The following is a 27,917-nucleotide window of genomic DNA, read 5'->3' as shown; positions in this document are numbered from 1 at the left end:
CATCTTGGTGCACCAACCTCCATCGAACCTCTCTTATACGTGCTGCAAACAGTGTTCAGCCTGCCAAAGCAGCGTTCCCTGTTATTCTGCAAGAGGAGGGCCCCTCCCCACTGCCTCCCCAAAACCTAGAAATGTCCCAGGCACCAACCCATTTTTCCGAAGCACATGGGAAAAACGGATTCGGGGAAAAGCAAAGTCCCTGAGCAGCAGGTGCCAGGGGGCTGCCAAGTTGCCGGGCCTGGGCTCTCACCACCCTCATGACACAACGACACAGGGTATGTACCCCAAAACACCCCACTGGGACCTGGGTGAGGTGAGGGAGGTTGGCAGTGAGGCTGAGGGGGCAGCGAGGCTGAGGGGGCAGTGGGGTTGAGGGGTGTAGCAGGACCAGGTCCCGGGCTGAGGGGGGCATAGGAGGCCCGGTAGGGGCACAGAGGACCAGGCAGGCACCCCGAGGCCCCGAGTGCCAGGCACCGTGAGGGAGGACGCGGCCCCCAGGCCTCGCGGGGCTGCGCCCCTCGTGTGGGGCTGCCGGGGGGCGGCGACGCCCGCTGCGGGCGGCGGGGGCGGTCGGGGGCGGTCGCCCCGCGGCCGCGGGGGAGGAGGAGGAGGAGCGGCGGCGGCGGAGGGCGGCGGAGGGCGGCGGAGGATGGGAGCGGGCGGCGGAGCCGGGGCGCGGCGCGGGGGCACGGGCGGCGGCGCGGCGGCAGCGCCCGCGTAGGGCGGCGCGGGAGGCGGGCGGCGCCGCGGCCATGGAGAGGGCGAGCCCGGCGGCGGGGAAGCTGAACGCCGGCGGCCGCGGGGCGGGCGATGGGCACGGCCCCGCGGGGGGCAGCCAGCCCCGGGCGGCGGCGGCGGCGGCAGCGGCGGCGGCGGGAGGCGCGGAGCCGGGCGAGCTGATCGGGCGGGCGCTGGATTTCAAGAGCGAAGGGGCGCAGTGCTACAAGGACAAGAAATTCCGCGAGGCCATCGGCAAGTACCACCGCGCCCTGCTGGAGCTCAAGGCGCTGCTGCTGCTGCTGAGCCAGGAGCCGGGCGGGCAGCGCCCTGCCAGCGCCGGGCTGAGCGAGGAGCAGCGGCAGGCGGTGGAGGCCATCGAGGTCGACTGCTACAACAGCCTGGCAGGTCAGCGGGGACCCCCGGCCGCGCGCCTCCCTTCCCCTCCCGCAGCGCCTTCCATCTTCTCGCCGCCGGCTCCGGCGCCCGAGCGCGGCTGGAGCCCGGCGGCAGGGCCAGGCGGCGCCCCCCGGTCTTTCCCATCCCTGCCTTGCCCTGCCCTGCCCTTCCCGGGAGGCCCGGGTGCTTCCCCCTCAGCCCCCGGTCCCCTCGCCGTGGGCACGGGCACAGGCTCCGTGTGCCGCCGCCCGAGGGAAGGAAGGGGCTGGGCGACGGCCCCGGGTGGTACCCGGCATTAAAAGGTGTCCTCGGCCTCCTGGCCGCAAAAGTTGCCAGCGGACGGAGCGCTGGCTCTTGGCTAGGCGCCGGTGGGCGTTTGGGCATCCCTCCCTGTTCCCATCCACTGGGGAAGATGGAGGGGTAGGGCTGAGGCGCCCCGGTGCCGAGGCAGGACTGCTGCTGACTCGGAGGAGCGCTGCCCAGGCGAGAACTGCGGGATCGGAGGTTATTTTGGGTCCCAAGTGTTGTTTTTTTTTTTTTTTTTCTTTCCGAGCCCAAACGCAGCTCCGAAACAAAAACTTGTGCCTACGTACATAGAGGGTAGGGAGGGTTCATAACCTGGAGAAGGTGCACAAAATGGCACGTTAATACAGCTCTGCTGCCTTCCACAAGGATGAAGGGTCACTCGCTACCCTTTATATCCTTGAGGGGGGAAAATGGCAAAAATCAGGACGCTGGTGTGTCAGCTGTCACCATCGCTTGGCTTTGGGCTTTCGAGACACTTGGCTAGCTTTGCTTCCTGCTGTCTGGGGCTAAAAAGGGATGCAGAATAAAGCAAATGGGGTTAGAAACGCCAAGCCAGGATCTTCCCTTGGCTTAATCCATGCCAATCTCAATGTGGCTTTTGGGATGTAATGGAGAGCACGATTTTATCACGTTTTCAACTATTCTTCCTTCAGAAGCCTGTCGAAATCCTGTGGAGGGAGAGGCAGGTGAGATCCCAGAGTGATAGCATAATTGCACAGCTGTAATTTTGTCTCTTTCAAAATTTCTGTTCGCAGGTTTATTAAAATCCATTGTATCTGGCAAGGCTCATTTAGATTGGCAGGGTTATACAAAGAGCCCACAATACTATGAACAATACAGCGTAGAGTGGTTCTGGGTTTGCACAAGTACTCGCAGGAAACGTCTCTGCCAGCCCCCGGTGCTGAGGTACAAATGGGACGTGGTAGAAGGTAAATGAGGTGGGAGGGAGGGATGGGCTCTGCTTCTGTGGCTCTTCCTGCTGTGTACACAAGTTCCACTCGCTGGAAATGTTTACACCCATGCGGACAGAGCTGTCCTGCATAATGGCTGTTGTCCACCGCGTTTATTTACTGCTGCTGCTTTGAGCAGGGAGCTTTTTTCACTGTTTTCATTGTATTTGATCTTGCCAGCAGTAGCAGTCAGACAGCGTGAGAAACCTGCTCCATCTTCAACCTAGATGCGAGCAGATTTTACCTAAATTTAACTGGTGTGAACACAAGAGGAGATGAGTGTAATTAACCCTGGAGATGCGAGCAGTGCTTCTCCTGAAATAACCTCAAGGCGGGTCAAGGTGTCGTTCTGCACTCAGTTGTTGTGTGTTTTCGGTAGATGGGCAGGCACAGAGCGGAGAACAGGATTGGTCTTGGAAACGCTGAGCTTTGTGTGTGTCTGCTGCTCTGTCTGCGAGCAATTTTAAAGCAATGCCCTGCTTGTTGAAGAGGGGAGCGTGCAGTTAAACAAACCGCAGCGTTGCTCCTCCTAGCCCAGCTCCAGAGCTCCCATTCTAGCAGGAGGATCTGTGAATTAGCGTCTGAAGGAGAGGAAAGAGATGGGAGGGAGCTTCTCCACAACTGTCACAATAATTAGTACGCCTTTCTAATAGGAACTTCAAGGGGTGCAGCAGTGAGACTATTTCGTAACAGCATGGTGCAGCAGAAGCCACCAGCTTCTCTACGTGGTGGGCTCTAGCGCAGGCACCAGTGCCTGTTGTGGGAGCAGAAGTCAGCAGTATGTGGCTGGGGAAGAGAGGAGATGCAGGGCGTTTCGCTTCCAAGCACTGACTGGATGCCTAGAGCTGTCTTTAAAATAAATAAATCTGCATTGCCTAGTGCAGAGAGCATAACAGCCATGCATGTTAATTCTAGAGAAGGCAGTTTTTCACTGAGCTCTGATTTATACCTGATAGCATTAGCAGCTGTCATCTGAGTGTCCTTATTACCGAGTTCTTTTAGCATCTCCGCGTACTGCCTAAGCTTAGCATTTAGGAAGCCCACCTTGGTTTTGCACTGTCGTTTTCACGTGGCCACCACACACTCACCTGTCAGAGGTGTTTCGCATGGCAAAGATAGAAGCACACACACACAGTTACTTATTTAGATCCAGTCAGAGGAGCGCATCAACTCTAGTTAGCTATGCACTTAGCCAAATAAGCAGGTAAGAAATACACACCCAAAGGGGATTTGGGACAGTCTTACGGGTGAAGGCTGTGCACACGCGGAGTACAACCGGGGTTGGTTTTTGTTTTAACCTGACTGATTACATGAGTAAGAACATGTGGACAAACACAAATCTGTTGTCAGTACATTTACTGCCTTGCAGAACGTAAATTACAACACAGATTGTTTTTTAGTTCTGCTTCTTTTGTGGAGCACTTTCAACAGGCAATTCTCATACCACGAAGCAGGGTGGCTAACACTTGTATTTACTCAGAGCCCCGGAATATTTGGTGTATTTTCTGAAGTGAACCGTTTGGCACCCCCACGACCTAAACTATCCTTAGCCCATTGCAGAGGATTCCAAAACATGCTGGCTTTAAAATTCTTGTGATTTTTTTTTAATATATTTTAAATTGGCGTAGGATTTTCTCCACTTGCCATTGGCAGTGTTGCTCACATTTTTTTCACTAAGCCACTAGCTGGGCTGCCGTGTAAGCTCCACGAGTTTTGCCTTAAAGGCTCTCACCCTAACATGTGCAAAATCCATCGCTGCTGTGTTCTTGCACGGGCACGCCGATAGCCCTTCGTTTTGCCATAAGTCCTTTTGATAAATGTCACCAGATGCAAGGGCAGCAGCGTGGTCTGGGCCCCCAGAAATCGCTGGGGTGGGCAGAGAAAAATCCTACCAGCAGCACAGAGCCTCGCAGAATGAATGCAGGGCTGTGAGGCAAACAGTCATTTCTTTATGACTCACTGACGGGCTCTGACCTTGAGGAAGTCACTTGACCTCTTTTTGCCTCTCTCAGCCCAATTGAAAAATAAAGAACAGGAACCACGACCTGATCCCGATGGTGCATTCAACCAAGTTTTCCCAAGTCAGTGGTTTGTATTCTTAGAAAATAAAGATGAACGTAGGAACAATGCCTGCAGAAAAACAACCTGGCCAAATACCACTCATGTCTACGTCTCCTTTCCACTCATATAACATCTTGTATCTAGATGAAACTTAAATGCCTTATGAACTGCAAGCAGGTAGGGATCATCCACCTGCTACTAACGCAACCACTACCCTCATTAAATGCAATCATCATTTTATTCCAGCATTACTGCCTAAAAGTTTACAGGATCAAAGGACTGTGTCTGCTCTGCAGAGAAACAAGTCCTAGTCCTTCCAAAGCAGCAAAATGCCAAGGGTAAGCAGAGTTTCAAGCCTTTTTTTTTTTTTATGAGGGAATGTTGCAGTGCGATAAGCAAACCTTTGTCAGTTTTCCTAAGCACGCAGAAATAGTAGAGCTAATCCTGGCAGGAAAAACAGAACCGGAGACAGAACCGGGGATGAGGAGTGATGCTGGGAGATTGAGATTTTTCATCGTGCCTCTCTGTGCTGACCAACTGTATTGTCTTCACCAAATCTTTCATCCTTTGAACCTCAGTTTATCCATCTGTGTTTCTGACCTCTTGGGAGCACTGGAAGGCTTTGTTAATTACATGAATGTCAATTAAACGCAACATGTTTATACCCCCATTCAAACGCACATGGTTTTGTACAGGAGCCTTGGCAGGAGGGCACACGTACCTGCAGAGCTTTACAAAACGTAGCTGTCCGAGGTAGGTCTCAGCCTGGGCAGCACAGGTTGGCCGCCTGCCCTGGCAGAAGCTGGCTGTTCACAACTATGCAAAGGTCACAGCCACAGCCCCACCAAACGCAGCACTTGAGCTTGCTAGCACCCTCGGGCTCTGGACAGGGTTGTAGGTACCGCTCCCAACAGTCACCAGTTGTACAGACTTCGGTGAGTAGTCCCACTGAGACAAGGAGCCTTAATCCAAATGAAAATATGACTAAATAGCAGAAAAGCTGCTAAAATTCGTCTCTGCTGACCACCCACTAGAACTCCTCAAACGGAGTTTCTAAAATCCCATCCCAGTATATAGCAGTTAACAAGTACACACTCTACCAGGGCACATGGTGCTGTGGGTGTTAAAGCAAGCTTGGATTGTTGCTTGATGTGAAGTTGTTGGTTTTTTTTTTTTTATGTGCTGCATCAACAAAAAACACGCTCTGTAATGATGCCATGCAATGGGAAAGAGAGACAGCAGCAGATGACAGCAGGATGTGGCCTTCGTTTTTGCTAGCTGGGGTGGGAGCTTCCTGACACTCTTGTTTTAGATGCATCTGCCCAGCCACAGTGCATGGGAATATGCTTTACAGGCCTGATGCTCCATGTAGGTGCAGTTGCAGCAGAGAGTGAATGCAGGTGACCGAAGCATTTTAGCAATAGGCCCAACCCTCATTCGCGTTGCCATTGCAATGAATTAGTCTGTGAAATACTCTGTATTTGTCTGTTCCCTTTTATTTTGGAGAACAAAGTTCATCATTTGGAGAAGGTGCATCGTTGGAGGTGAAGCAGGAGGTATGAAAAATCAGAAAGCTTTTTCAAGAACACAGAGTAGTGATTAATTTGTTTACCTAAAGAGTATTGATTGTTCTCCACCTTGAGATTTGCACTGATATGCTTTCTGAGAGGTCTGTAGTAGCACCTCCTGCTAGCTTTACTCCATCCCTTTCTGATCTGCTGTCCTGGAGTTCCCTCCAGGAGGAGTCCCACAGTGAATCACAGCCTCTTACACCTCCCCAGGTTCCCATCAGTGCTGTGCTGGAGATGGTTCAGGTGCTTCAATAATGCCTTGTGTGACAATCACAGCTGGTTCCCGATCTATTGCTAAATACACCCATGAGCTCCATGGTTACCTTTTTTTTTTTTTTTCCTTTGAGCTCTGCCACCTTTCCATGGTTCAGCAGGTGGAGCATCCTTCTCTTCCTCCTGTTCACTTGGGTTCAGACCCAGAAATTACTAGCTTGACTCCAGACCTGCTTCTCCAGCCCTTCTCCTAGAGCTGCCTATCAATTCAGCAGTGCGTCCCTGGTTTCCCCTCAGCGTCCTGTGAGCAGCGGGATTGATGCTGCAAGTATGGAAGGCCATCAGAAGATTTCACGTTAGGATTTTAGGAGGAGATCTATTGCACACCCACTAAAGGAGATCGCTGTAAGGAAAGAAACAGCAAAACAAAAGGGTATAAATAAAAGGGGAGGTCTAAATGTTGCCAGATCCTAGTTTCTTCTTGACATTGTGCCATCTTACAGAAAATAGCATATGACAGAGTATGAAACTGAGGAAACAATTAAGATAGGGAGGAACTACATAATGTGGTTTTGAGGAAATTTACTGGCTTTTTTTTTTGTCTTCTCTCACTTCATGGGTAAGAAACTGATGTAGAAGGAAGACAACTGTTTATTAGTCTTGATTTCAGCTTACTCAGGTAACCATGCCAGTGACTAATACTGAGGGTTAAAAATGTTTTGAAAAAGTCACTATGAACCATCATTAACCAGGAAGCTGTTACTCGTGGCTGCTCAGGAATCTGTCTCCTTCTGTTCGTTTCTGCACTGCATCTTGGATGGGAAACAGTAAACATAAGACATTGATAGATGGATACAGGTAAATCTTCTTGTGGTGGCTTGGAGTGTTAGTGTTCCTCTTTCTTTAACCAAGACTGTAGAGTTGGTGTGGTTTCTGGAAGCCTGGCTGGAATTGCTGGCAGTACCTTCAGCAGGGGCATGCTTGAGTTTGAGGCTGGGAGGTGGCAGGAAGGCACTGTGGCTGGCCCCATTCTTGTACACTTGCCTCGGTGGCCACTTGGCAGCCGTGGAAGCTGGGGTCACATCTCGCTACAGCCATTCTGAGCTTAGGACCATGCTGGAAACCATGCTAGGACAACTCATGGAGCGAGTTCGGCACAGTCACGTTTTCTCTCTGCAGTAACCCATGGCAGGAGGGACAGCTGGGAGCGATGATTTTATCTGTCATAGTTTGACGTGCCAGAGCTCATCTGTTACTGTCCATAGGCAATAGCTAATGTCATGATCTTTACTTCAAAATCCACTCTGTTCTCCCCACTCTCCAAAATTCTTGACACGCCATCACCCTGAGGCTCATAGGCTGCATAGCACCATCTGCTTCTCCTTGGCTTTGTCCTGTGTACCCAGTTCCCCCATCGTGTTTCTCAGCTCAGGAGCCGGGGCTGCTTACGCACTCAGTGCCTTTTCTGCTTGAGTTCCTCTGCTCGCTCCCCCAGTTGCACTGCAGCTGTGGCAGACTTTTTGACCTCCCAGGCAAAGTCATAGCCCTTTCCAGGCCCCGTCTGTTCTGCCAGCATTGCCCTCTCATCCCCCATGTTCTCAGGCTCTGCCCCACAGCATCTCAGTGCACCTGATTGATTGGAGCTGATTTTATTACCTATTGTATATCAGTTGTTCAGGCTGGACCTTTTCTCTTCCCTGGCTCTCCTTAAGACCCATCTCTGCTGTGACACCTTCTCCAGTACATCCATTTTTGACAGGTAAAACCTCTGCCTTACTAAAGCAAATACTTTTCTAGCCACTGCTCAGCATTCCCGTTCCTGCTTTAGTGGGAGCACTGTCTGTTGCATCTCCTTGCTGCCAGTTTAGGGGGCTGTCATGTAGATTGTTCTGCATCAACGGCAGCAGCACCTCCTTTCATATCGGAGTGGCAGGCAGCAAAACTCCGCTAATCTAGCCGTCGATCTGGTTTCCTAGGAGCTGCTGGAAAGGAGCAGCTGGGTCAGCCAGCAAGCAGCCACCAAGCTTGTTTTCCTCAAATTTTGATTCCAAATCTCCTCTGATGCGCTGATTACAGCTGTCAGTCTTCATGCTTCTGGTGTTAGTCTGGCCTGGGGACATCAGGGACTAAATGGCTCATTTCATACTCGAGGAAACTCAAGTGAGGTATCTACCTTGCTGCAAGTCTCCTTGCCCTGTAAAGCAGGAGCGTTGAGGGCGCTCTTGGTAGAACCTCATCATGCAGCGGTGGAGATTCGCTACCCATCTGACCTGTCTGTGAGGCTCAGCCTAACATGCACAGACTGATCTCAGGTCAGCCCAGCCCTAGGTCTTTTCCAACTCGAAAGACTTCACTCTCGACTCCAGGCAGCAGAATTGTTTACTGCTACCTGAAGCAGATGGAGGGGAGAATAGAAGACATGCACTAGTGTATCTTTGTCCTGCACACTCCCCAGTGTGGTGTGTGGGAGAACAAACTTACTCCCGAAAGCAAATTAAAAGCAGAGGAGGTGTCTGGGACTTGAAAATTTATGTTAGACCCTTAGCACTCCCTTTGGCTATTCCTGGGCTGGTGTGACTAACCAACTTCTACCTCCAGCGTGCAGTGCCATCCCTACAGTCACCATCTAACCCACAAATTCACCCCGTATGAACAGCATCTTTATGATATAAAGAACAATCTTTCAATCAACTGCAGGGAAGAAGCTGTGAGAATCCATATTCTTTTGCCCCGCTCCTGCTCCCAGAGAGGGGGAGGGTCAAAGACCTACATTTCTTCCACTCTTTGAGAGAATAGGTGGGCTCCATGCAATAGCCATAGCCTCTCCCAAACAGGAGCTACCTGTGGAGGCCATCAGTTAACCTTGCAAAAGCAGAACCACGAGGGAAGGAGTCTGTTATTCCTGGATGATCGTTGCAAGTCTGCACTAGCTATTGCTCTGCAATAGCACCTTTTTTTTCCCCACTCATATTTCTAAAAAAAATTAAGAAATCAGATCTTCTGCCCTGTGCCACTAGCAATGATTCTCTCATCAGAGAGCATGGTGCAAAATAAAGCCTCAGTGCTTTCTTCAGTCACCATATGTTTTAATACTAGCATAATTCAAATCCTAGATTACTAGCCTCTTAAATGATTTGCAGTGATTAATTGCTCAAGACGCAGTAGTGCATTCATGTTGCAAAGAAACCAGAGCAGCACAAGATCCTCACCTATACTGCAAGTACAAAGTAAATATGCTCACTTTCCTTTGTATGTTCTCTAACAACCGTGATGGAGCTCAAACTGAGGCAGCTCAGGAGCTTTGCTCATGGGGTGGAGGGTAAATTAAATTAGTAGATGAATACAAAATAATTTTTAAAACCCAGGGCTGATTAACTTGGAGCACAGTGCCGGAAGGTATCATGGAGTTAAAGACCCTAATAAGGTTAGAAAAGAAGGCTTAGACACGTAACTAATCAGCACATTCACTGCTATATTAGATACGATAGAAGCTGTAAAGCAAATATTACATTTTCATGCTTGAGAACCACTGCTAACTGGTTTGGATTTATGAATAAACTTCTCAGATTTTAATTTCCCTGTCCACGGCCATGTCACATAAATGACTCAGTCATCCTGTGACCAACTAGCATATTCAGATCCTTTTCCTCTTTGGCTATTTCCAGCTCATGAGCTCACAAATTCCAGCAGAAATTCTTGCTTTAAATCCCAAAGAGCATGATTGTAAGTTTTGCATTACTGACTTCCATCCCAAATAAATTTAACGCTGTCCACCAGGTGATGTAGCTCTTTTTATATGACATTGCCATCCTTACCCTTTTTGAGGATACCTTCCAACTTCACAGCGCAAGTAGGCGCTCTTTCTTTTACATCAGGGCAATTAATAGAAGCATTAGACAAGTTCAATTCTGAAATTAATTCCTGCAGTATTCTTCTAGTGGTCTCTAGCTGATATGCGTGTCAGCAGAACCCACTACAAATTCTTTAGCCATCACATAATTCTTAGTATATCTTCGTATCCTCTAGCTTAATTGAAAAGGCACAGTCGAGACAAGGAACTGTATCATTAGCCTGATCCATTACAATGATTCTCATGCTCCTGGTGTCTGAAAACAAGCTCCTTACCTGGGGTAGAGGTTCCCCTCCGTATACTTAAAATCAGACAAAGTCCTACCTCATTCTTCCACCCAGCAGTGCATTGCACTGACCTGGTTTATGGAAGGGTTGGGAACGATCTGAGAACTTTACCTGAAGCACTTTGCCACAACTTTTATTAAAGAGCAGGCATCTTAGAGGACCAGCTTACGCTCCTGCACATTTCAAACCCTGGCCTTCCCAAGCAAATAATACACTGAATCATTACTCAGGTCTTCAGTTTATTCATTTTCAGCCTGATTTCCAAAGGAAACAAGTCATAAGCGAGTATGTTTTCCTGTAGTCAGCCTGTCAGTCCACTCTCGGTAACTTTCAAACCTGTTGACTAGCTGGATTTGATGGAGAGGCAGATGTCTCAAAGGTACCAAGTTCATACGGTATAACCAGAGGGCAGGGAAGAGGCAAGGACACCAGAAGCCCAACCACACAAAAGGGCAAAGCTTAAGCCCAGCTTGCATTGGCAATCGGAGCTCAGCCAGGTGACACAGCCTGACGTAGCCAGGATCATTCGGCTCTGTAGCTGACAAATCACTCTTCCTTATTTTCCTTAAAAATGCGCTAAAGTTTTGAGAGCTTTGATTAATACCTCTCACTCCTCAGTTAGTTAAAGAACAGTGACTTTGGCATCCTCTGCCTCTGCCCGTTCTCGTTCTCTCCATCCCTCCCTCAGAGGCCATAAAGGCTGCTTTCTGTTTCAAAACATCATTAAAATGGAAGGGCTTTGGGCTACGCGGGACCTGGATAAAACACCTGATGGGGTTATTATAGTAATGAAGGAAATGTTCCTCCCTGTTCAGCCTCTCCTTCTTGCCAGGAAGAGTCTTCTTTTTTTCCTGAGCTCTCCCTAGCTGAAATACAAAAACCATTTCAGTCCCTATCAATTATACATGGTGTGAGGATGCGAGGTGGTGGCCTCAGCCGGCTCCCCGCCCCATAGCGGACTCTGCAGCTGTCAGCTCTTCCACATGTCCCGGGAGGCGAGCTGTGGCTCAGCACCGCAGGGCACAGCGCACAGATGTTAGGCAGCCACGTCAGCCGGCCCTGCCGTGGCACAGGATGAAGCACTAGCTTTCATCCCGAACTGAGCACACTGCAGTAAGCCAGGCTGGAGGCAATTGTGGCATGCACAACTGTCAGTGACTTCATCTGAGAGCCTCCAAGCTGCTCCAGCTGCATTTCACGCTCCCGCTGTCAGTTGTTTATTCGGTGAGCCTCCCCGAGCAGAGGCTTCACCCCTCAGCAGAGAAGCAGCTTGAGATCCAGCACTTCCTTCAAAGCTTCTCCCTACTCACAGAAATACCTTCCTGGTCATGGCCAGGGTTACAGAAGCCACCTTTCCACTAAGACCTGAATTTCACTGCATAGCATCCCATATTGCTGATCTCTGAGACACTTGCATGTACTTTTCCCCCGTGCAAATGACCCAAGAGACCAGATTCCTCCTCTGGTGGGTGTTGATAGCAACAGAAGGCCAGAGAAGGAAAGATCCGATGTGGAGAGGGCACAGCAGTGCGAGGGTAAAGCAATGCAAGGTGAAAGGCACGACAAAAGCAAACAGCAAGGAAGGGGCGGTGGAATAAATAGCAACTGGAACAGCAGATCTGAAGGTCAGACATCTAAAGGCACATTGACTGGACCAGACTGGGCCAGTTGAGTACTGATTCTAAAAGATAAAGGCAGGTCAAAGACCACTAGATAAATACAAAGTCAGAGCAGAGGAAACCTCCAGGGGATTTAACCTGGCAGATCAACAATAACAGCCTTGGCAAAAACAAATGGAACAGATTCCCAGCTCTCCTAATGCGGCTGCAGGAGGAGCAAGCATTTATGGAGACTGCAGAATCAAAACGATCTAGGCATTAAAAGCTGACTGGAGCTCTTGTTCCACCAATGGTTTGCTAGGACTTCGCTCCTACGTCTTCTGGCTGGGAAAATCAAAGGCATGGAGATCAGAAGGTGAGATATGGAGATCTCTGTATTTTAGTTGAGTAAGATTTGCGGATCCACAGCTGAGGATGGATTCTAGCTTCAGAAAACACTTCTTGTTTGCTTGACATCTAGGCTTTAACTACTTTAATTTTACCATTGCTAAGAATTTTCAGTAAGACTCTGGTATTAATTTGAAGAACTACAGGAACCAGTAGGTCAAATACTCTTTCAAAACAGAAGCTATGATGATCAGATGAAAAATTGTCTGCAGTTCTTTGCTTCCCAAAGGTTTGTCCCTTTGAAGGGAAACTTCAGTATTATATCACTGGATTTGTGACCAAAAAAAGCATAAATCACCACTAATTTGCCTTAAAGTAGCTTAAGAATCATTTAGAAATAATGAACACTTCTAAAGAACCGCACTCTAGAAAATTAGAAAAGAGTGAGATATGAGAACATAAACACAGCAAAGGCAGAAATCATTCATGCCTGCTGTTACTTAAGTGCTTATGTATTCAAATGTCTAGCCTGGGGGAACAGCAACATCCTTCAACAGGACCTTCTGACAGGAATTTGCAGTAAATGGTGGCTGTCAGGGAGAACCAAGGACCATTCATGCCCTGGGTGTTACAGCACAATCAGTAACGGGACTGCAGAGCTGGACAGGAATTCAGGAGTCTTCTATCCATACCACTGCATGGTACAAGGGTATGGATAATGTATATCCCAGCTAACATTTATTCAGGCTGTTCTTACACACTTCCAAAGCTAGGATCCTCCACAACTTCCCTAAAGAGTCTACATCAATGCTTCCGCCTTGTCACTATTAGAAAGTTCTTCCTAGTAAGATTCTTCCCTGATGAAATTTAAGCCCTCTTCTGGTTTCCTGAGTACAAGAACAGATTGCATTCTGGTTATGCCCTACTTTGCATGACAGTTTTTTTTTTTCTTTTTTACATATGTGAACATTGTAAGCCTGCCTTCCCTCACTGTCTTCTTTAGGGCTTACAGTCTGTGTTCTCCATTCTGCTTGTTATTGTCAGGGTCCTCCTGGCATCTATCCACATTTTCTTTCAAGACTGGTATCCAAAAATCAGACAGTACTCACACTTATTGCAAATTTCTTGTCATACATGCTAGTTTGCATTTTTCTTCATTAACAATATAGCCTTGCTAACTTTATCTGGTGATCTACCTTGTAACACAGATCATCTTCTGCAGAATTATTTCAGCCAAACATTCCTGCTCTCTATCAGTGGTATTTGTTCATTTGTTTGTTTCCTGCCTAACTTTAGTACCTTTCGCATGCCCCTGTCAGTTACATCCTGTTTTTGTCAAGACCCTGCTACAGTCCGTGAGGACCCCTTGGAATTCCAGCCCTGCCTTCCAGCATATCCCAGCCACTCCTCGCATCTTGGTGTTATCTGCCAGTTGACAGGCAGCCTGCAGTCATAGTCATTGAGGTCTTTATTGAGGACACCAAATACCAATGGACCTAGGACAGATCAGTGCAGAATCCTACTTAATATTGCCTTCTGCTTTGATAACAGAGTTAAGTCTATTCATTTAGACTGTTCTCCCTCAATTTGCTTAAGAAAATGTCACTAGAATTTGTCATTTGACTAGTGTAAAAGCCAAGATATGTAACGTCTACTGTTTCACCTTTATCTTCAAGATTGATCGCCCTATCAGTCTGAAATTAAACTGATTTGTTCTGACAGCTCACATTATCTGTTAGGTATCTCCTTGTTGTCAGCCCTGTGCTCTCCAAGCCTCTAAAGGGGTGGCAACAGGAAGGGTCCCAGGGTGGGCTGCCAGCCACAAGAGGCCTCACAGAGGCTTAGCAGCTCCCCTAAAAGCTGCTAGATGCCTCTTAACGCGCATGGTGGTGGAAGCATCAGCATAGTCACTAGCAGTGTCTCTGTCCTAGAAGACAGAATTTGTGCTGTGAAGTCAGGGTCCTTCTCCTGGAAAAGGTGTGAAGGACAGGGGCAGCAGAGAACTGAAGGAGACCATGCTGTGTATTGAAAGTATGGCCAAGAAGGCAGAAAGGGGAGGAAAGTTTGGCACCTGTCTACGAATTGGGAGTCAGGCTGAGAAGAAGGGGAAGGCAGCTTGGAAGAGGTGACACTTTGGGCTCTCCAAACATTTGTGGATCCACACCTCATTTAGCATTAATCCCTCCCTACAGAGAGAGGCAGCCTGTCATACAGTTTAGCTTTTAATTTTCCACATATTTCCCTGCAAGCAGAAACATACAGGCATATTTAGGTCTTTTTGGTACCTGGAGAGGAATAAATGAGGGCTGCTGACTGTAAAGTTGTGCTGTCATTCTGATATTCCCTTTTCATTCCATTAAGGTTGTCCGGGAACTGGGAGTCAGCTGATCAGATTATTGCCAGACATTATCAAGCTGTCTATAATTAGCTTCTTATTGGTGAGAAGCCAGAAAATCCTCTTTGTTTGCAAGCTTGGACTATAGAGAAAAGAAGAAATATTTCATGGAAGAGATTGTTTGGAAACTGCAGATCCTAATTAGTGTCTCAGCCCTGTAGTGAAACTGTACACGGCATTTCTCTGAAAAAAAGATGCTTCCAAACATCCCCTTTGGAGGAACACTGGGTTGCATTCTTGAAAGGCACAGCCCACAGGGGGCTCGGTGCAGATATGGATGGTTTACAACCTGTTCTGTTCCTTGGTTTAGGCTTCTTGCATTCCCTCACATTATACAGCTCCTTTCAGTGCCAATTAGGGAAATTTAACACATGCTAAGAACTGTGCTGTGCCATCCACCTTACCTGTGCAGTCTGCACCCTCTAGATCAGTAACTTCAACATCAGAGAAATTTGGATTGAAGTATTCCAATAGACTACATCTTTTTATGCTGTACATTAAAATTAAAGTAACTTAATTCCAAGGTGACTTTTAATCTCAGGTAAACCTTTACATTGTCAGCATCATCTTATGATGGACATGTTACCTAATATTAGAAGTTAATTATAATCTAAATTACTAACACATGGCTGAAATTTTCAATGTCATTTAGTAATGGTATCCCCTTTAATTCCTCCAGTGGACAACATATACTCCACATGCTTTTATAAACACCAATTACAGAGACTGCAGCACACAGATTAATGGTACATCCATCAGTGGCATGATTAGAAGACTGCTGTCTATTCCAAAGCAAAAAGCAAACCTTTTTTTTTTTTTAAATCCCTGATTTTTTAGTTACGTCTCAACAATTTTTCTTCCCAAACACTTAAACCAAGATTTATCACTATCGTGTTTTTTCTTCTGAGAAAGAGCATCACTATGAAGGATGCCAAGCCTTCTGAAATAAAAGAAGTATTATGAGACTCTTGTAGTCTGCCCTATTATTTTGAGTCCTAAAGAAGTAAGAGGACAAAGCCTGCTCAATGATACATCAAGGTCTTAATCATATGTCTGAATAAAACCCTGAAGTAGTTATATCAAAGCATCAATCATGTGTTTTCCAAAATAGAACTAGAACAAGAATATGTTCCATCTTCCTGTGATTTAAACAGATTTTAAGTGAGCTGTTGGCTGCTATACTTAGGGTGAGATCATATCGGAAAGCAAAGTATTTTGCAGAGTTTAATCATGGCTATTTCTGGGAATGACACTGTCAGTTTGTGAAATGCACGTCGAGTTTATAGTGGTTGGAGTACCTAGCACTCGTTAAGGAGTAATAATCCACACATAAGCTGTTAAACACCAATGTTAGAATCAAAAATAAATACAATAAAGAAGGAATAAATACATCAGGTTTGAGCAGCAATGGGTTTAGCTACTTCTCCCTGCTTTGAAACCAACCAAATCAATACAAGTTGGGTTTTATGTGTTTTTTTTTTTTCTTTGAATCAGTGATTGTTGTAGAAGAATCATCTGCCCCGCTCACTTAATGGTACACTACTCAAAGTAGGTCAAATGCACTCTCACATTTTTTTGAAAGACAAATCTAGTATTCCCTAAATTTTCATATTAAGGAGTGGAAAACAAAGATCATCTAGATTCAGGCTCTTGCGTGGGCATATGAGTGGTTCAACCGCAAGACTCACTATTAGCTCTTGCACAGGACACCTGCTCCAGTCTCCAGGGGATATTGGCAAAGGCCAGCTTTAGGCATTGCAGATCAGTATCCCTCAGTTTTGTATAATCAACAGAGAAAGAATTCTGAACAGGAGTGCAAGGGTGGGTAAGTCATCTGCTAGAGGAGCTGCTGTCACACACGCCTAGTGAAACTAGTCTCCTGTGCTTGAGTTTCACCATTAAAGATGCTGTTGCTGGTCCTCAGGCTAGCTACCCTGAACCTCTGTATCCTCAGCAACTTGTCCCAAACTCTTAACTCCACTTCTGCCCTCAGACTTCGCCTCCTGATAGACCTCAGCCCCCTACTCATACAACCCTCTCACCACTGCAGCCGTTCTGCGTCTTCACCCCCAAACGGCTCTCAGCCCCAATACCCTCGCCTTGCCAGCATCAGTCTCCTTGTCTTTCTGTCATAGGTAAAACAGCTCCTCTCACGTTGATTTCTACTTTCCACTCCTCTTTCTTGAGAAGAAAGAGCAGGAAATTTCTCCTGTTGGCTCAAAGTTTCCAAATTCCCACTTTTCCTAAACTGGGTTGTGCCCAAGGTAGACAGAATATTCAGTGGATTTGGGTACCAAATTCTAAGGCACCTCTTCTGAGTACTATACGCAGTACAATATTGGTTTTATTTCCAGAAAGTTATCAGTTGGCCAGCTCTCAATTACCCCAGGGATAACAGAAGGCACCTGCTTGACACAAATGATATCTGCCAGATTTCAGTTTGCAAAGCCAAACATTGAGAGGACATGAGACAAATCCAAAGAGACAGTCACCAGAGATCTTTAACAAGGGAAAAATAAGATACATTTCCCTAGCCTGCTTTTCAAAAATACCTGAACAGTTTTGGCTGACATTTTCTGAAAGCAGACATCGCATATGGAATATTTTAGTCCAAAAACTTAGAAGACTGAAGTTATAAGCAGTTGATTCTCCCCTAAAATGGAAGGGACGAGGCAATCATAAGAACAGGCAGTGCTACCAGCTTACCTGGGGGACAGCGAACTGCAAACAAGACTGGACTTTGTGAAATACAAACTTGCAACCCAAGACATTCCTGAAGGGCCAGGGCATGCTCATCCCCCAGAAAAGCTGTGAATGGAATTCCTGTTACGACTAACACCACGTGCTGAACCAAACGAACGTGCCGCAGGGAAGGAACGCGCTAACACTGACTGCATGGTAATTTGGCTTAGCTTTCTGTAGCATGGATAGGTCTTGAGCCTTGCCTACAGTAGGACTTTGGCCACTGGTATAAAACTGTGTCTGGAGGAATGTTCCAGCATGCAGATTTACCTTTTGGCAAAAGTTTCCAGGTAGGCAAGGCTTCTCATATTGTTTGAAATTCCACGTTAAAATCTGTACACCCTACTTCCAGACTTAGATCTTGGTCCAGCCAAAATTAGAAGCCAAAAGTTTGGGCCAAACTGAGCTATTTTCATAACCTGGAGAGGTTTCCCTGGCAAGATGCTAACCAACAGCATTTTCAGTTGAATTTCATCTTAAAGGTTCACACAACAGCTATAGAAGTGATGAAAGCTGAGAAACGTGAGGTTTTTAGTAAGCAGCTCTAGGCACTTCTTCATGCAGGCTATTTAAGAGTTACCTCCCTAAAAGATATACTGGAATTCAGAATTAATTCAGGGTAAAATAAACTAGTATCCAAACCTCTGAACTGTCAAGAATTCAATTAAAGATTTCCCACCACTGCTATCCACAGCTAAGGGTTAAAGGAGTAGATGTATTTTGGCTCTACAGATGTTTTAATCTTTGTTTTGTCTAACCTGGTGCTAAATAGGGTCACACAAGTTAGCTCTTACGGTACCATTTTCTACTGATAACAGATCTGCGCTGCATCTATCAAATAGTTGCAACTCAGAGCTGGCTGGCATAAATTCAGTCCAGGAATTAAAATTTAGAAACCTGGATTTAGTACTCTGAGGAAGAAGAAAAGCAGCCAGACTACCTATTTCCTTGCTTAAACATCAGCAGTCAGCTGGGAAGTGAGATGGACAGGGATCCTCCACTGGAGCTAAATGGAATAGCCTTCTCTCCTCCCCATAGCACATTTCACACAGTTTCAAAACTGCTTGTTTTTACAGCAAATGGGGGCTCCTCATCACTATGCAGCATAGTTTTAAAAATTAGGAATTAATTATTGCTCAAGCTGACACAGTAAATCATTTACCAAACTGAGAACAATAACCAAGTACGATGGACTAACCACATGCTGAGAGGCAACAGGACACCCTGAGTTCTGAGCTGGAGAGATGTAGCTGCTGGATGGATGCTGCGTTACAAGGATAAAACCTGGAGGGACCAGGTGACTGGAGGTCTGCATCTGCTTGTGAAGGGCACCCTCCTCACCCTCCTAATTGCCAAAGAGCCATTAGAGATGGTGCTGTGTGGGATCAAGCCCATTCTCTTTGAAGAAAGCAGAAGCTGGATAAGCCTCTCTTGGTTTGGTCTTTGAGTTAGCTCTGTTCCTCAGAAGGATACACTGGGGGCCTATTATGAACTGATAAGGAGGGTGATGAAGTGTTTGATGTGCTAAACAAACACTACCAGCCAGAGATACGTGTCTGTTTAGGAAAGTGACATTTTCAAAACAATTCTTCTGACTGAACTGGCTAGGAAGTACAAGGGTGCCATGTATCTTCCATTTTTGAGAGCTGAATTACTAACTGGCTCTACATTCACGGTGAATCACAGTCCATTAAGGTCATTTCAGTGCATGAAGAACTGAAAGCACACACCTCTAAATATTAGAAGTGAGGTTCTCCCTCCAGGTTCATTTGCAGCAGCCACTTCCAACGCTGGCTCTCCAAATGGCCAACTCTTCCAGCATAACTGTTTCCTGCACATCCATTTGCTCATTTTGTTCAGATAAACGCATCTCTCCTGCTAGCCTTGTGGTACTGACTTCTCTCTGCCACGTGCACAGTTACAGCAGTGCCTTGCAGAGCCTTTACTGTGAAAATGAGTCACAGAAAGAACCCAGCTGGATATCTGGAAGCCCATTTGGGCTTATGAATTAGCAGGATTTGGGATATTTTATAACCAATCCATGAAGCAAGTCCAATATGGAATTATTGAGTTAATATGCATGGTCTGACTGCCTGTCATTTTCAGGGTAATTTCTGTGACTATAGCTGGAAATACTAAGTAGTAAACAAACAGAGACCAAAATCCCCCATCTAGTTGCTCTGCAAGGCAGTTCCCCAGAACGTGAAAGGCCAGAGCAGATTGGCAGTGTGCAGAAAGCTACTGCCACGGCTGTATCTGCTACTGGTCAGCAGACAAACAAAGCAATCCAGTTTCCAGGGCTGTAAAGCCAGCAGTAAATTTACACAGCCATCTTTTTAATAGCTTTGAAAAATAAAGGAAAACAAAAGCACAGTCATTTCAAGCTCCATTAGAAATAGAGCGAGAAAAATCAATGTTTGACAAATAGGAGGGGACAAATTCTGGATAAGGAAAGGCTACGAAGCTTTTAGAAACACGTTTTTTAACTGGCAATCAAACAGTAAGCATCCAGATGCCTTTGTAATACCTATGCCCTTCAGTGTCAGAATCTGTTAAAATACTTAGGAAGTCCCTCATTAAAGTAAATGGGACAAAGATCTGATTTGTAAGTGCCGTGTCACTTAACCCAGCTCGGCAGCAGCGGGGCTAGTTCTGCTGTCCTTGCCCAACACATCTGTACCGTGAATTCTTTACTGGCAGAAGGCTGTTTGTGGTTGGTTCCAGTTAGCTATTTAAGCTGTAAACGCATGCCTGGGTTAGGGATGCATTCTGTCCATATTAACTGATCAAAGGCTCAGACTAATTTAGGTTGGAAGGAATCTCTGGAGGTCATCTAAGCTGCCCTCTTGCCCATGAAATGTAGAGCGAGCTACAGAGAGGGTGCAGAGCTCACTTTAGGGGTGCAGGGGAAGGGGACTGAGAACTATCGTATTCCTGACCCAGCATCATATCCTCCCAGCAACAGTTACCATGCAAAAAATGAAGTCCGGCTGTTCATTGGTGACATCCGAACTGTGACGGCTTGGGTTTCCAGGAGCAGCAAGTCTCCTCCTTGCCAGAGACACACTGAGTAACACCACCTGCCATGGGAAATTTCTCTCCATGCCCTGGCACTTGACACTGCCAGCCCCTGAACAGATCCTTGCATAGCATCCTGCCTTCCTTCCCCTTCCATCCTCTCCAAATCATGTCATTCCCGAAGTTGCCTTGGATTGTAGCACCAGAAGAGCTTGTGAATAGAACAGCTTTCTTCATTTCCCTTAAGACTTGCTGCAGTGTGTCCTTTTCTCATCAGTGTTCCCCAAAATCTTTCTTAACAGCCCGTAAGCCTAAAAAAAATTAGCCCAGAGTGCACACTACAGTAAGCCCCAGAGGCACGTCCAGCATGCAATCCTCCCTAGCCCAGGGATTCCTGCCTCCCATTCAAGCTCACTGCCAGCAAGGGTGTTTCTGGTTCCTAGTGAAGGCAAATGTGGCTGTAAAGCATGTCTCAGGGATCTCCCCCTTACTCCACACCTATCTGTGGGAAACTCACTTTGGGGATTTTTGTCAGCTCCTTGACATTTATGCAGCAATCGTCCTTGGGCACAGAGCCCTCAGCAGGCTGTTTCTTCACTGCTGTTTACCTTTTTCCTTTGGGAAGTCAGCAGAACTGACCTCTGGTGCTAAACTTTTGCTGCAATACTTTGCAAAAAGCCTGCAGCCTAGCACATTTTTTTACCCTGTGTTTTAGCTCCAGGTGCCTCTGGTTTACTAACAGTGCATTCCAACAGAGCAGAGACCCTTGGTGCTTCCTACAGCAAAACACCACATAGGACCTCCTGCATAAACAGCAATACATTATGTTTGTAAATCCAGCACCTTTGGATCATTAACCCCAATACAAAATTTGGGCTAATTTAATTCCCCCTGATAACTATTCTTTGACCACCTTTTTGTACTTTTCTGAGCCCTAGTCCTCAGCTGGGAGGTGATTTTACTACAGTCACTACCACAGGATCAACGTGGAGCTCCAGCTCCAGAGGGATGTTTGTGTTCTTGCTCTCTCCCCCCAGCCACCCAGAACAAACACAATCCCCTCAGCTTAAACGCCAGAAATAGAAGCACGGGTATTTAAATTGTGAACAATCAGATTTGGCAAACAATCTATAGGACTGCACCCCTTCTGAATCACGAGTCTGAGTCACTTCCCTCACCTAGGCTGCTCTCCTCGCCCGCGCAGATGCCGGAGCAGAAAGGCAGCAGTAACGTTCCCTGCTCTGTCTCTCTCCCCTGCAGCCTGCCTGCTCCAGGCCGAACTGGTGAACTACGAGCGTGTCAAGGAGTACTGCCTCAAGGTGCTTCAGAAAGAAGGAGAGAACTTCAAGGCACTCTACCGGTCGGGTGTCGCGTTTTACCACCTGGGTGACTACAACAAGGCACTCTACTACTTGAAAGAGGCAAGATCCCGCCAGCCAACAGGTATGGGGAGCAGGAACCTGACTTAGCGTTGAGTGCTTGGGCATTTCTTTGCACGAGACTTTGTCCCTGATTTGTTTTCATTGGTTTCCACAGGGATGAGCATGACTGCACCCTTAGCCCTGCTCCCTGTCAAGGACTCACCCCTAGGGCAGCAAGTTTGCAGTGACATTGCCTTAAGGCATTATCTGTTAACTAAGTATTGCAGAGGCTGCAGCATGAGCTGGGTGGTACCAGTACTGCTGGAATCCTGTCTGTGGGGAAGGGATCCTACCTCTTTCCTTTCCCGTCTTATCTTTCAAGAAGGAAGCAGGATGAGGAAGAGCACATCCCAACCATTATATTTTCTGAATCTGAGATACTTTTTCTGCTTAACAAAACGAGTAGACTGTTTGTAGTCCCCAACAGCCATGCTTTCCACCATCTCAGTAAAGGAATAGTATATTTCTCCGATAAAAGGAGACAGACATGTACTCACAAAGCTCTCAACAGGATGCTTCAACTTGTGCCACTAAGGCAGTCACATGCCTTGTTCAAGTACCTGCCATCCATATGTCCAAAACAAAAATAATTCATTTCAGGCAGCAAAGAAATCATGTATGCAAACAACTTAGCCCGGTCAGAGCAACCACCTTTATGCTAACCCACCCAAACTCAGAGGGCAGGTAGAAGGCCACAATGCAGAGACAGTGCTTTGATTTTTTGTAGGAAACTGCCTGATGAGATAAAACCACACAATTGTTCAACCCATTTCTGTTAAAGGAACTTTGCAATACATGCAGAAAAATTAAAGGACCATGAGAAAGCCAAACAGAAGTCACACGCAAGGGGAACCCCACAGAGCAGCTCTTCCACCTGCACCTGTGTGTGCAGGGAGAGAGAAAGCTGGGCACGAAACAGGAGCAAACACAGTGGGGTTGGCATGCCTCAAGCTAGAAGAGGTGAGGAAGGTGGCCAGAGTTTGTGGTGTCCTGTAGGCACTGGGCTCCTGCGGTGACGGCGTCCTGGAGGAGCACCGGGATCACACTCCGCTCCCACCTCCCATACAGGCACCCGGTCCCATCTGCTGTGCTCGGCCCCAGGCTCCGGGCAGTCTGACAGCACAGCTGCACGCCCCGCGCTCGCTGAGCAAATGTGCTTAAAAGCTCAGTTTAGTCTATTTAGTTTACAGCATGCCCTTCTGCTTTCAGCCTGCGCCAGAACCAGGGAATGGGGAGACCTATGCAGAGAAAAATAGTCGGAGGAAAATAAGAAGCTATCTTAACCTTGGGGTTCTGATGAGGCTCAGACACTAAAAAGTCCTTTTAGCTGAACCACTTTGCTTCTATTTTTAAAATGTATTTTTATGCTTTTTTCCCCCCTCTCCCTCAGTGATACTATTTACTTGGTATCTCTCATTCCTTCCTGAAATAAATACTAATGTATTCAACAGCAAAAGCTTCAAATACTGCTGCTTACTGCAAAGACATACCAGAAACTGTCCCCAAAGGCCCTTAATGTATACAAAAAAACAATTCTGGCCTTCAGCTCTGCATCAGAGACTCCTCTCTGTTATTGCTAGACCATCCAAGGCCATTGTTGCACTGTTTTATTTATGATTATTGAGAACTTACGGAAAGAATTGAATGCATAAAGCAAGAAAGGATGTGGCTGTTAAAACACAGCAGTAGGAATCAGGTGACACTAGCAAGAATTATGTGACCTGGAATAAGTCAGTGTCTCCATCTGCAAAATGCAATTGTTTTCTGTTATCTGAGGTTTTGCTAGGCTCACTGGTAAAGCAGTAGGTTATTATCACAGTCATGTTCTGCCTTTCTTTCCCCTCCTCTAATAAGGAATGTTTTCGGCTCAAATCACTGGCAGTCTCTTTGCTGGGGGGAATTTTAAGTGGTAAAGAGGAATTAGTTAGCAAAGGGGCTTACAGCTCTGTCATCACAGGAAGTTCCTTATGGCTATTTACTGACTATCAGCAGCAAGGGCAGGGTCTGGCCCCATTTCTTATGCTACCTCCAAATAAAAACAACAGAAAAATCACAAAAGCAGGTGGAAAGAATACAAGATAACTGTATAGCACTCCTTACTGAGCAGCATCTTGGACAGGGAGAGAAAAGTCGCCGTTAAGCTTCCCATGCTGCATGGAAGGAGCTGGCCTCCCAAACTCCTAGTCCCCAGGAACAAGACCCAGACCATGGTGCCTGCCCAGCAGATGAACAACCAGGCTCTGAAGCCACTGGGAGAAGCAGGAACAGCCTTCAATGCAGCAGGAGGCCACAGGAACACTCAAAAGAGCTAGGAGACACATTCCCTTTGCAGCACTGCCAGCATCACTTACTGAGCTGTCCTTACCTGCCATTCATACATCAGCACTTCCTCGCTGAGAGACCAGAGCCTTCTGCTCATTAACATTTAGCTTTGAAATATTTCTGCAGACAGAGCTGTGGTGGCACAGCGTCATTTTATGGAAAAGACTTGGAAAATATAGGGCTCCTTCCACAAGCAAAGTGCTGCTCACCACTCCTCTCTGGTAAAGCAGCAGCCCTTCAAAGAGGAAACAACACCTGCCCAAACCTGCCGGGAGATTTTTTGCTAACTTGCAATCAGAGTTTCTCCCGCCCCCTATCAGCTGCACCTTGTTTTGCCCCTGGCTCCCCGTGCATGTGGCAATCTCCCAGGTGAGTGAAGCCATGCCATCAGCAGCTAGCTGCCTCACCCTCAGGCCGAAGGCAGCTGGCAGCCTCCTGCTTGCTGCCCCACTCCACACCAAGACCCACCTCCTCCTCCTCTGTCACTGTGCACGGAGTCCCTGCAGGCCTGGGCAGGTGCAATTTCCTACCATGCCTCCTCAGTTACTGCTTGTCACCTGCACCAGGCAGGCCTCCGATGCTTGAAACGCGGCTGCAAGGACATTCACCTGTGCTGCAGCCCATCAGGTGCTTGGAGGGTATGGAGCAGGGAGGTCAAAAATTCAGGGCCAACCCCGCAGCTGAGTTGCTCCACTCCTGGAGGCCGCACAGCTGAAACCATTTCTGTTAAGAAAGGCTCCTTCAAAATTCATTAAGCTGGTATAAAGTGCTAGTGCATCACCAGCTCAGGATGCTGGTGCTCCTTGTCTAACACAAGTGAGAGCAGAACTCCTTGATTCACTGAAAATCCCCCAAATGGGGCAAGTATCTTAATTGCTGACTGCCACCCTCTGAAGGGAGTAGGATGTTGCCACTGAACCTGCAGAAGACTTAGCAGGGAGACCTACCTCACCAGAGACAGTTTGGGAAGTGACAGCAACATTGCTACAACATGTTTGTGCAGAGCTCTGTGTGAAGGGAAGCTGAACCATCTTCCATTGCCTCCGCTCCAGCTGATGGCACAACAGAGGCATCCCCTTCTCATTTTTACAGGAAACACTGCACCCACAACTCCTCTGGTGGGGGCAATAGCTGTGCTTGCTAGCAGTGGGCATGTGACCAGTAATGTTCTCATCTTTTTGGAAGCTCAAGCACTTACTTAATAGCTGGTGTGGGGAAATTTGGATGAGGAGGAGGTGAAATTGCTCCCTGACTGTGGGCAGAATGGATTGCTGTGTGCATCAGATTGATTTTTGAAGCTCTAATAACTTATAATGGACAAAGCTGGCCCTGGTTGGCCTTCTCAGTAAGGCTGTGAGCAAAGAACCATTTTAAAATTAATACATAAGTGAAAGCAGTTATTTTTTATGCTTGCTTGCTTCTGATACCACATGGCGTTTTCCACCATGTGGATGCTGTGCTGGTGGGAAGTTGCCCTTGTGAAAGTAAATCAACACAACTGAGAAAGGGGTGGCCGTGGCTGCAGAAGCATGGGGTCTGTCTGGAGAGACACACTCATCCTGCACATCAACGTGTGCCTCAGGGTGAACGGGCTCCCTCCCTGCAAGGGCCCGGAGGTAAAGCAAAATTCACATGTTGTGTGTGCACTGTGCTAGTGCACTGAAATACTGGAAGGAAAAAGAGGGCTGAGCTTACTGCCTGCACGGTATTGGGGTCTCACAGCTCTGTACAGAGATGAAACGTGGTTCTCTGCCCCCAGGAACTTCGTTAGGATAGATAAGGCAGTGTGCAGCATACAGTGTATGACAAAAATGCAGATACAGCGTCATGGTGGAAAGACTCACAAACATGAAATTTAAGGAGAGCAAGGTTACTAAAAGAACAGTGCTCTTCCCACATCAGCTCATCATGGAAAATTGTGAGAAGAGTGAAATAGGCTGTAAAATGAATAGGAGGGTGAAGAAGCAGGACGTAACTGTAAAGAAGGTGCCTTTAGAGTCTTGTGTCCAAGCACGGAGGGCAGGGAAGCCAGTGGAGATGCTGTTCCACAGGAACAGGCAGGGATGACCGGGATGGCTTCACCTGTGTGAATTCAATTGTGGTGACCAAGAGTAGCCAAAGAGAAGGTAAAAACTGGCTGAGGCAGGATCATGAGCAACAGGGACGGTGAGCCCAAATCAGAGCAGGTTCACCAAAACCAAAGCAGCAGGGTTTGGTTCAGAGCCGCCTCCCACTGGAGCTGTTCCTGCAGGCAGGAACCGGAGGTGCACAATGGATGAACGGTGCAGTGTGGGGTGTCCATCTTTCACAGGGAGTTGTAACCACTGTGCACGTGTGTGTGTGCTCTTTCCCTGCAGATACCAATGTCATACGATATATCCAGCTGACAGAGATGAAGCTCAGCAGATGTTCCCAGAGAGAGAAGGAAGCCTTGTGAAAATGAAGCTGCTTCAGCTGAAGTGCCCAAAGGGGAACATTTCCTTCCTAGAAGCCCATTTGGTGGATTTTCCTGTTTGCTCTGCCTCATCCCCATCTCCTCATCCATCCACTCTCCCTTGTTCTTCATCGAATCCTGGTTTTGAAAAAAAAAGACTCAGACACTGGATATGGCTGCGGCAATTACCATTGCCAACCATGGTAATCCCTCTTCCCCATGGCAGGAGAGCACAATGGCTACAGCCAGCCTTGTTCCAAGGCAGCGTCACACACCCGGAGCAGGCAACGCTGGGGGACCTCTCTGGTCCTGAGTTGCCTGCTTACTACCCGTAGGGAAGCAACCCCCAGGCAACTACTTCCTGGCCAGGCAAGCTGGAGACAGGCAGTTTCTACTCCGGGTGATCACTGGAGCTTAGAAGAGCCAAGAAACCAAGAGAGCCACTGGTCATTTCACAGGGGATAGCAAATGCCTTTTCACCATCAGCTCCCCCTGCCTGCTTCTCCAGTGTGTGCTACCAGTCTCCAGTGAGAGCTCACATGCTCCCAATCCAATGCCAGTGAAACTGTTTCTAAACATCCTCTTAACGAAAGCACAGAGCACCCTACAATACCCCCGAAGCTGTCCCAGTACTGGAGGAGAAGGCTGTGGGGTACCACAGAAGGCTGAACAGACTGTGAAAGCGTGGTGTACAGTATGAGGGAAAAACTGTGAAATAATTCATTAAAGGCAAATAAAAATTATTAATAGGCAACAAGTCCAGCCATTGCTTTTAGAAGGGACCTGTGGGTTCCCCGTATCCAGACAGGCAACATTGTCTAGTGGGGGCAGCATAGGGTGGGGAACAGAGACGTCTCCATTCGTGTATCGGCTCTGCCATGCCTTGCTGTGTGCTCTTGGGCAAGTCACTTAGCCTCTCTGTGCCTCGGTTTCCCCATCTGTACACTGGGGATAATAATACTTCCCTACCTCGCAGGGGTGTTGTGAGGATTTACCAGTTAATGTCTGTAAGTAACAGTACAGTGATGTACAGTGCAAAGTATTATTAGTACATTGGATTGAGGTCTCGATTCTCCCACCTCGTGTTGGTGCTTCCTGTGTCCTGTTTTCTTCTCTTTTTTAACAGACCATGGTGCTGACAAACAGGGCAGGACCAACAGCTTTGGAGGCTATTTCAGCAGCCCATACGGCCTTTTAGATCTACTGCAGCAGTCTGATCAATTCTGAGAGCTCGGGCTCCTTGGCTCAAGGATCCTTTTCTGGAACTGCCAGTAATGGGATCAGT

The 27,917-nt window shown here is 47.3% G+C and overlaps 1 protein-coding gene and 1 long non-coding RNA gene across 2 annotated transcripts; one reads left to right on the top strand and one right to left on the bottom strand.

Moving 5' to 3' along the window:
- The first annotated feature begins 738 nt into the window (after positions 1–738).
- On the top strand, positions 739–27,710 carry TTC9 (tetratricopeptide repeat domain 9). Its single transcript, XM_040557501.1, has 3 exons — positions 739–1,125; positions 21,716–21,898; positions 26,556–27,710. The coding sequence occupies exons 1-3, from the start codon at positions 753–755 to the stop codon at positions 26,633–26,635; spliced, it is 636 nt and encodes a 211-aa protein (XP_040413435.1). The 5' UTR covers positions 739–752; the 3' UTR covers positions 26,636–27,710.
- On the bottom strand, positions 9,605–26,549 carry LOC121070392. The gene is made up of 2 exons (XR_005820050.1): positions 24,242–26,549; positions 9,605–13,796 (listed from the first exon to the last, which is right to left on the bottom strand). It is a non-coding gene; the product is annotated as an uncharacterized LOC121070392 (long non-coding RNA).
- Positions 27,711–27,917: the final 207 nt, after the last annotated feature.

Source organism: Cygnus olor, chromosome 5, assembly GCF_009769625.2.
Source record: "Cygnus olor isolate bCygOlo1 chromosome 5, bCygOlo1.pri.v2, whole genome shotgun sequence".
NCBI classification, from domain to species: Eukaryota; Metazoa; Chordata; class Aves; order Anseriformes; family Anatidae; genus Cygnus; species Cygnus olor.
The sequence above is the reverse complement of the archived record's forward strand: the minus strand, read 5'-3'. Positions and strand labels throughout refer to the sequence as shown.

What these genes read in the sequence shown, in the direction of transcription:
- TTC9 (XM_040557501.1), top strand. Translation starts at nt 753, where the DNA reads ATGGAGAGGGCGAGCCCGGCGGCGGGGAAGCTGAACGCCGGCGGCCGC. An exon ending in CTGCTACAACAGCCTGGCAG is followed by an intron (nt 1,126 to 21,715) that starts GTCAGCGGGGAC and finishes TCTCCCCTGCAG; the next exon opens with CCTGCCTGCTCCAGGCCGAA. An exon ending in AAGATCCCGCCAGCCAACAG is followed by an intron (nt 21,899 to 26,555) that starts GTATGGGGAGCA and finishes CTTTCCCTGCAG; the next exon opens with ATACCAATGTCATACGATAT.